Here is a 9,318-nt window from a genome sequence, read left to right as displayed (position 1 = left end):
CTCTATCTAGAGAAATAATCATTCTCCCCTTCTAAAGAGCACGTTAATGTATTATGCATAAGAGATAAGCGAATAAAGTTCGGAGGTATAAATGATTTACACCACAAGATAAAACTGATCTTGAGCTAGCTTAATTTATATCAAAAAGCTAGCTTTAAAAAAAAAGAATTGTGTAAATTATATAAACGAGTTTCAGAATCTTAAGAGATCTTTATCCGAAGTCAATTTCTTCAATTGTAAATGAAATAGTGTATACTATTTTATTGTCAAATAAGTTCGTCACGAAACCATAACAGGACACGATGTCATCAAAAATTTGACTTTGGAGTAGGATGATTTTGTTGATCGGTTTTGGCTTTCAACCAATTTGACTACCATTTTAGTCACTAAGAGGTGTCACTATAGACCAAAATTTTGACAAAAATGAAATGAAAAGGTTATAATATTCTTTACGATATTTCCAAAATAAATCTTTGGAAACTATTTTGGATAAAGATCGTTTATATTTTAAATGAGTTGATATTTAATTTTGATATCTAATAGGGAAGGGACATAAGTTCTTTAAGAATGATGTAAAAATAATTAGTGATAACTAAAATTAAAGAGCGGTACAAAATTTATAGGTAGGCCATTTTGACAGAAATTAATTATGTGATTTTTTAAAAATAAATTATTGGAAATTAATTACACAACCAGAAGTTAATCAAATGGACTACAATTTGCTAATATAATTGCTTAATAAATTGACTTTGGGCCACCAATGTAGACTAGTTTCACAGTAAATTTATATCAAACCAACCAACAAATACATGTCATATTCCACAAGACAACTTGATTCAATTTGGTTGAAAGTTTGAAATAACATATCTCTGGGCCTATGATTGAAGGGACTAATTTTAGCTTCTTCTTTTTTTTTTTACCATAAGGTACATTTATATTATCTTTCATCTTATTATCTGCCAAAATATTATCATAGTAGAAAACTTTATAACATTAACATAAAACGGCTTATAATAATAAAAAAATTAAAATATTACTATGAAACAATCATGCATTCCACTTATAAAACGAAAAGCAAGATAAACGAATTGAAACGAAGAAAAAAGAAAGATAGACTTACATAGGTATTGAGTTGTCGAATGAAACTGGAGAAATTGTTGTGCTTGAAGTATTTAGGTAACATAACCTCAGAAAACTCATCTGGACACCACACAACAAATCCATTTCCTTCACCATTCCATGAAACAACCTTAATATTATTATTATTATTATTATTATTATTCTCTTCTTCTTGCTCTTCCAAAAGATCGTAAGTTTTCGATAAGAATGGCGTCGGACACTTTGTCCTCGTCGTTGACCGTCCGATTTTCCGATGGATATTCCGATTATCTGTGGCCATAGATATATAAATGGGATTTTGTTGAGTAACCAAAAGGGTGTAGTGCTTGTTGTTCTATTTATAATAACGTGTAATATGTATTATTGAAAGTTTTTAGAAGGCCCCGGGCACGTTTTGTTCTATTTTATCGCTTTTGGTGGGCTTTCCTTATTTTATTTTATTTTTAAGTTATAAAGTACATAAATCTCAATAATTTTGGGTGTTAACTATATTATATCTTGAAAGTTTCTCAAATTATAATAATCTCAGGTTTTTAAGAATTCGATGATACATTGTTTCTTTCACCCGATATAATAGCAAATGATACATAAGTTATGTATCAAATATATAACTATAAATCAAATTCATACTGATTCAAATTTGAAATGATTGAAGTTATGTATCAACAATAACATTTATACTAGTACACAAATAAAATTGGGTGAAGTGATGTATATGTATGTTAAGAGAGAGAAGGAAAAAGAGAAATTTTGTAATTAATTTAAATGGTAGGGTTTTTAGAAATTATGTTGTCTTGTGATTACATAATTTCTCTTTTTTTTTCCACTTGATATTTGAGTCTGCATTGAAATTTCGACTAAATTTGAATCACGTACTATATATGAAGTCAATTTAAAAAAAATATTCTCAATAAAAAAATTTTCATACTCAAAATTTAAACTCGAGACCAAAACTTTCTTTGTCAAGTGCATGCAAACTTTTTAAATACCATAGACAACAAAATATTCAATCAGTGGATATTTTTATCTTTTTGTGGTGATGGAGATATATATGATAATTATCTTTGACTATAGAATGTGTAGAAGTTTCATGATTCTTGAATATAATATAATATAATAAGCCAAAGATACATGGACTTTGGACACATTTGCCTAATTAGAATTTCTTTTAACGTAACGTCAAAGACCAATACTCATTCTTCAAACATACAATATCATATCATATTGTTGTCGTGTCGTGTGCTGGGTAATGTTTCAAGTAATTTAGTTTCATACAAATTAAGAAATATATTTATATATATTAATTTTTAATTATCTTGTAAGTGACTTTAAGAAGAAAAAGATCTGAAATTTATAATGTAAAAATAGCAGATATTTGTGTAAATATAAATTCTTTCACAAAATCTATAATTAAATTGTATAAATATTAAAAAGAGAGTTTGTAAGATAAATTTATTGGAGTGTATAAATTATGAAGAAGGAAGTGTCTGGAAGAGTAATGTCACTTTATTCAAAATTATTTATTCAATTATTAATGCAAATCCAAAAAAATCAAATTAAATTTATTATCCACACCACTATGTTTGTGCACGCACGGCATGACACATATTTCACCCGTTTCATTTGAGGCTTTTTTGAAAATAAAATTCTTTTAAAACTAATAGCCGTCTTCATTATTTTCTGATTTTTTTAATGTTCGATTGATCAAAAAATTTTATTTTTTTTTTTAAAAAAACAAGTTACTAAAAATGAGGAAATGATTCATTCAGTGAAAATAGATAAAAAAAAGGTTTAGAAATAGCTTCTCAAATTGATTTTGTTATTCTCAAACACACCTCATTTTCATCCATCGTCATAGATTCTATCACTACTATTTGATACGGTTTTTTATAGTATTTGTCTAGATTATATATAAATATTTTAATTTTTTGAAAAATATTTTTGTTTCTACCAAACACGTAGTTGGTATGTTTTTGGAATACGTTTATTTTTTCTTCTATTCTTACTTTTTAGTACTACATGTTATGAACAGTTACGTAATATTTGGATATGTTTGACCTTTGAACAAATTCAAACTCTTGGTTGATAACTTGATATGTTTTTTTTTTCGATGTTTTAAAAACTTTTTTTTTCTTTTTCTATTTTTGGTAATGAAATAACATGCGATGAACAATTACGTAGTATTTTTGAATAGAGTATATTTGACCTTCAACAAATTCAAAACTCTTTGTTGGACTTCTCAATACCATCAAATCAGTTGAACAATCACAATTGAGGAACACTTGAAAACTTAATTTTCATGTATTTGTATATTTTTCCAAGGTTTAGATCAATAATAAAATAATATAATCTCGAATTAAACCAAAAAAATATTATGAACTTTTTACACATAAACTAGCATATCATCTTTTATCAGCGTAATACTACTAAATAAATATATTATGATAAACTTTATAATTAGCAATGAGATTCCTTTGATTTGCTGGTTTTGATTAGGAAAAAGTTCTACGTATCAAAATTTATAAATTAACCAAATATAGGAAAGTGCACCTTTTTATATATATTTTATTTCATTTTATTTATATCAAAATTAATTTGTTAGCTGACTTGATTTGACTCTAATTAAATCTGTTAAGTTGGACTTTAGAGTATAGAGGCCATGTTTGCATGTGCAATTTTTAGATTTTTGTTTTTGTTTTTATTTCAAACGTCTTCATCTCATATTTTTTAATTAAAGTTCTTTAATTTCCCATGATGCCGTGCGGTAAATAAATTTCTTCAAGTTGAGTCTATTAAAAAGACGATATTTCCTATTTAGTTATCATACACATGCTATGTTATATTATACATTTGTCCTAATTTGACTTTGTTCCTTTCTTTAGTTATCAAAAAAAAAATCAACGTAATGACTAGATATTGAGATCAATCAAATTAAATATCTAGTGTACTCTGAGTTTTACCTTTAAAAGAATTTCGAACTTTAATATAGTTTAATTGAATTATTCGTAAAAGCTTGACATTGTGACCTTCAATTTCTTCATTATTCTTCAAACAATATTTGGCATTATAACCTTCGATTTATTATTAGGATCAATTGAATTAAACACTCATGCCACACATATTTTGTTCAAAAATTAAAGATCACCCATGGTAGGTTTTATTGAACTAAAAAGACAATATTGCATGTGTCGGAGTTCCAACTTCATAGTTGTCTACTGAAATTTGAACTAGTCTTCCTATGAATTGAATCTAAAAAAAATAATTGGATTGGAACTTTATTATTATACATTGAAATTACATTTAAAATTTTAAAATTCGAGCATAGTGTGCTCGAGTTTCACTTTTTAAAGAATTTCAAACTCCGACAGGCAACATTGTGTATTTTTGAGTTTACTAATCTTTGAATTATATTTTAGTGAGAGAGAATCATTGAAACCATCCCCGAACTATTGTCGTCTTTAAAAATACCCCTTTACTAGACTAACTGAACTTAAATACACTTCAGATCTTGTAACATGAGTGAATTACACCCCTAAATTCTCGTCAAATTTAGGGGTATTTTTGACACTTCTCTCAAATTTTTATTAAGAGTATCATGCTCTTACAATAGTTTGAGACCACTTGCTATGTCATGTGGAAGATAGCGGATGTATTAAGGGTGTATTTAAGTTCCGTTAGTCAAGTAAATGAGTGTTCTTAAGACTGCCAATAGTTCAAAATGAAACTAATAATTCGTGCCAAGTTTAAGGGTGTTTTCAATACTTCTCTCGAGTAATAAGTTTACTTTTGTTAAAAAAAAAGAGTCAAAAAGTAGCTAAGCAAAAAGGATAAATTTTAGGAATCACATAGTTTTAATATGAAATTACAATTTATCCCTCTTTAGTTTGTAATTACATTAATCCCTTAAAAAGTAACACAAACTGGATACATAATATGTAGCTCGGATACATTAAAGAGTATCTCGGATACATTATAACATAAACCAGATACATAATTTGTAGCTCGGATACATTAAAACCTAGCTTGGGTACATAATATGTAGCTCGGATACATTAAAACCTAGCTTGGATATATAATATGTAGCTCGGATACATTATAAAATAAACCGGATACATAATATGTAGCTCGGATACATTAAATACTGGCTCGGATACATTAATATGTAGCTCGGATACATTAAAGAAATAAGAGATTTTAGAGCTTTTTAGAAATAAAAGGGGATATTGGAAATAAGGGAATAATAAGACGTGTATTTCAATAATTTTTCCAAATAAAAAGTGGCTATTTTTGCCAACCCCCCCCCNCCCCCCCCCCCGCCCCCAAAAGAACGGATAAGACAGTTCCTTGGCCCAGCAAATATTGGGCTCGGAATAAGCTGGACTACAAAATTTACCTTCCTTCTCATTTGGGCTAAACTTCAAATGGATCGGGTCATACGAAGCTTCTTAAACCCGCCTAAAACCCCCAAATTTATTTCTTCTTCGTCTTCTCCAAAATGAAGCTTTCTTTCTCTGCCTTATGGAAACAAAATCCAATACATTTTCAGAGAACCATAATCAACCGTTTCTATGGAACAACATCTACTAAACAAGATAAAAATCAGAAGCGTGACTGGGTTTTCGCAAGAATTGCACCTTTAGGTAGCCCAGACGTGTCTATGGTTCCAGTACTAGAACAATGGGTTGAAGAAGGAAAAACAGTGGTGAAATCCGAGCTTCAGTGGATTATCAAAAGATTAAACAGCTACAAAAGATACAAACATGCCCTTGAGGTACTTTATTTCTGTTTTTTTTTTTTGGCTGTTTAGTGAGTTTTGATACAATGCATTGTGAAAGAAACTGTTTGTGTTCTCTGTTTTTTTAAGCAAATGACACAAAGATGAACTCAAATGGATAATCCAAATTAGTCGCTACAGCAAATATGATTCTAATATGAATTTGTACCAAATGGTTAAATTGTTATGAATTAAATAAAAGATTGAATTAGCTTGAGCTTTGAGGAAGTTGGCTGACTACAATGCTGGAAAGTATACAGCTGTGTGTTATGAACTTGAGATCTTAGTGAATTATAGTGTTGTATGTACGTGTGTGAGAATGAAATTTGGGTCCTCTCTACCAAGGAAGTAAGGCCCTATATATAGCTAAAATCAAGGGATAAGATCCACAAAATATGTCCTCTTAAAGCCTATTAATTGCTCATTAACGGTTCGTTATCATCGTAGAGTAACGGTTGGCGATGATCTCGTGATCTTGCATAACGGTTGAACTTTTGAATGAGTGTAATGTGGTCTGCATTTCGTACCCGGTACCACATCCTCTGCCTCTCCGGAGCTAGATGGGCTTTCACCGTAGCATCATTTCCAGATGACTTTGTACCGACCCTGTTTCTTGCTGACTTCTTAAAATGACTTTGTGTTGTCTCATATGCCGTGACTTGTCACTTCTACCACGTGTCATCTCATGGTTTGCCCTTCTGTTCCACATTTCACTACTGGTGGAGAAAATAAGTTACTGCAGTTGATTTATTTGGCACCTTTGGTGCGTATGTATACAAGTGCAGAGGCGGATCCAAGATTTAAACTTAATGGTTTGAACCTTTGAGCTTTTTAGCACTAAACCCATTTACCGTAAATTAAAATTATGGGTTCAAATCTAAATATTTGTTGAAATTATAACAAGTTCTTACGTATATATATCTATGATCTATGATCTGTGTGAAAAATTATGGGTTCAGATGAGCCCATAACCAAAAGGCTTCATTTGCCTCTGTACAAGTGCATGTTAGAAGTCACCAATGAGCTATGGCATACCACTCAAAAGGCCCTGCCACTTTAAAGAACAAAGTCTGTGATAACTCAGTTTATGCAAGTTGATACTATGAAAATAATAACCTACAAATGTTGTGTACATCTATTGCTTCCTAGTTGTGATTAAGTCCGTGGAAAAAAATAATTTGCAGATGTGTTGTTCCTTACTCCTGTGGTTATTAGTCACTTTGTTAATTTAACCAAAGGTAACAGCTAATGAGCATAGGAATGAAGAAAATAGCTCCTCACATTGCAAGACCAAGATTTGTTGGTGTGAATAGATCTGAGCTACTTTCTTATATATCTTCATACTTGATCCTATTAATTTTTCCCTTTCATCTTTGTGATTTTGTGAACAGGTGTCTCATTGGATGACAGACAGAAGATATTTCCCCCTCCAACCTGCTGATGTTGCAGCACGAATCAACCTAATGAATAAGGTTAAAGGTCTAGAAGAGGTTGAAAAATACTTCAATAGCATTCCACAGATTCTGAGACGCCCTGAGGTGTATACTGCTCTTCTCAATTGCTATACCAATGAGAAGTCTGTAGAGAAAGCTGAGGCCATAATGCAACAACTAAGAGATATGGGGTTTGCTAAGGGTACATTGTGCTACAACCATATGATGAACCTCTATTATAAAACAGGAACATGGGAGAAAATGGATAATATGATGAATGAAATGGAGCAGAAGGGCGTAAATTTTGATGAGTTCACGCTCACAATACGATTAACTGCATATGCTGCTGCTGGAGATTCTGAGGGAATGGATAAAATATTAGCGATAATGGAATCTGATAAGCAAATCATTTTGCACTGGGATAGTTACAGTATTGCAGCAGAGTTGTATTTGAAAGTTGGGCAGGTGGAAAAAGCTCTAGAGTTGCTGAGTAAACTTGAAAGCATGATTTTGACTCGTGAGAAAAGTAATGGTGCATATAATTGTTTGTTAAAACTGTATGCGGAAGCTGGAAAGAAAGAAGAGGTGCACCGAGTGTGGGATTTGTATAAGCAGAACATGAGAATTCTTAATAAAGGTTACATTACTGTGATGAGCGCATTAATGAAATTTGGTGATACAGAAGGAGTTGAGAAGATCTTTGAGGAATGGGAATTGGAAGCTTTGTCCTATGATTTCCGTGTTCCAGATGTTTTGATTCGCAGTTATTGTAGAAATGGTCTTCTGGAGAAGGCTAAGGCCTTAATGGACAAAGGAATATCAAAAGGGGGAGTTCCATGGGTCACCACATGGTGTCACTTGGCAAATGGATACATACATGAAGATCTAGTCCCAGAGGCTGTAGAAGCATTGAAGAAGGCCATCTCAATATGCCCGCCTAATTATAAACCTAGCAAGGAGACCTTAGCTACAGGTGTAAAATACTGGGAAAAGCAGGGAAATCTGGATAACGCAGCGGATTTTGTGAGGTCTTTAGAACAGGACCATATCTTCTCACCAGTTTTTCGTGACAAGTTGTTGTGCTTTATTAAGGAAGAAAAACTTCAAACCTAAGCGACACAGCTTGTATGGAATCAACTGATTTGAGCGACTCTCACAAGGTTTGGCCTTTCCAACTAAAGCTTTATATATGTACTGAAGCTATCAGGCCTAGGTATGGAGCAATTAAAGAGAAAAATTATCTGACAAAGATTATTTTTCTTTGCATTTCAGAATTGAAAATAGCTGATATTTCTCATTGAAACTTAGGCTGCATATTCACTGGCGATAAGTAATTTACTGCAAGATTACTCCTTAGGAGAGACTAGTTGCTTTACTCTTAACATATATTGTGTCAATGAGCTTTGTTTTGAAGGCCAAAATTCAACTTACTGTGTATCATCTCTGTTTTGGTGACGAAGACAATACAAGAAGGTACATTACTTTGTTTTTCGCCATATGGTGTTATTGTAGTTTATGTATTCTGACAATCATGTTCTCTGAAGAAACATATCTTGAAAAATAACAACAATTGCTTCTTCTTAATGAAAACTAGATGAGCCAAAAGCAAAGTTATTCTTCACGTGGCTTTTAAGATACAGAAGAAAGATTATATTTTGAGTCAAAGATGGAAAATTCATTCCAACAAGAAGTTAGGATATTTTTTGTGGTTGGCAAAACTATGACATGCAACCAACCATTTGAGTGCTTTGAAAAATTAGGTGTAAGATTATTAATCACATTATTAAGTGCAAAGTTGATTAAAATATCTTATAATGGGTGGGACGTGAACTTAAATTATCAATTATGTTGGATGTGACAATTCTAATTAAGAATGTTAAAAAGATATTTGATCAATGCTATGATTTTTTTTTTCTAGAAGGTCACCGCCCTAGGGTCTAATTTACTTTGTATTATAAAATATAAGGACCCCAATTATTGTGGACTTTTTGA

The 9,318-nt window shown here is 31.3% G+C and overlaps 2 protein-coding genes across 3 annotated transcripts in view; one reads left to right on the top strand and one right to left on the bottom strand.

Annotated features, from left to right (window-relative positions):
• Window positions 1–1,474, bottom strand: part of LOC125848613 (heat stress transcription factor B-2a-like) — a 2,112-nt gene extending 638 nt beyond the window's left edge. Inside the window, exon 1 of the mRNA XM_049528504.1 lies at window positions 1,121–1,474. Coding sequence (XP_049384461.1) covers window positions 1,121–1,399 — 279 coding nt within the window. The 5' untranslated portion in view covers window positions 1,400–1,474. The remainder of the gene's footprint in view (window positions 1–1,120) is intronic.
• A 4,108-nt stretch (window positions 1,475–5,582) lies between these two features.
• On the top strand, window positions 5,583–8,816 carry LOC125849169 (pentatricopeptide repeat-containing protein At2g20710, mitochondrial-like). Of its 2 annotated transcripts, XM_049529194.1 has the most exons (3): window positions 5,583–5,890; window positions 7,285–8,486; window positions 8,599–8,816. In XM_049529194.1, exons 1-2 carry the CDS (start codon window positions 5,615–5,617, stop codon window positions 8,437–8,439), a joined length of 1,431 nt encoding a protein of 476 aa, XP_049385151.1. In that variant the 5' UTR covers window positions 5,583–5,614; the 3' UTR covers window positions 8,440–8,486; window positions 8,599–8,816. The 2 variants fall into 2 exon arrangements, with proteins under 2 accessions (XP_049385151.1, XP_049385150.1); XM_049529193.1 differs by having other exon boundaries at window positions 7,285–8,816.
• The last annotated feature ends 502 nt before the right edge of the window (window positions 8,817–9,318 follow it).

Source organism: Solanum stenotomum, chromosome 12 (assembly GCF_019186545.1).
Source record: "Solanum stenotomum isolate F172 chromosome 12, ASM1918654v1, whole genome shotgun sequence".
NCBI classification, from domain to species: domain Eukaryota; kingdom Viridiplantae; phylum Streptophyta; class Magnoliopsida; order Solanales; family Solanaceae; genus Solanum; species Solanum stenotomum.
The sequence above is the reverse complement of the archived record's forward strand: the minus strand, read 5'-3'. Positions and strand labels throughout refer to the sequence as shown.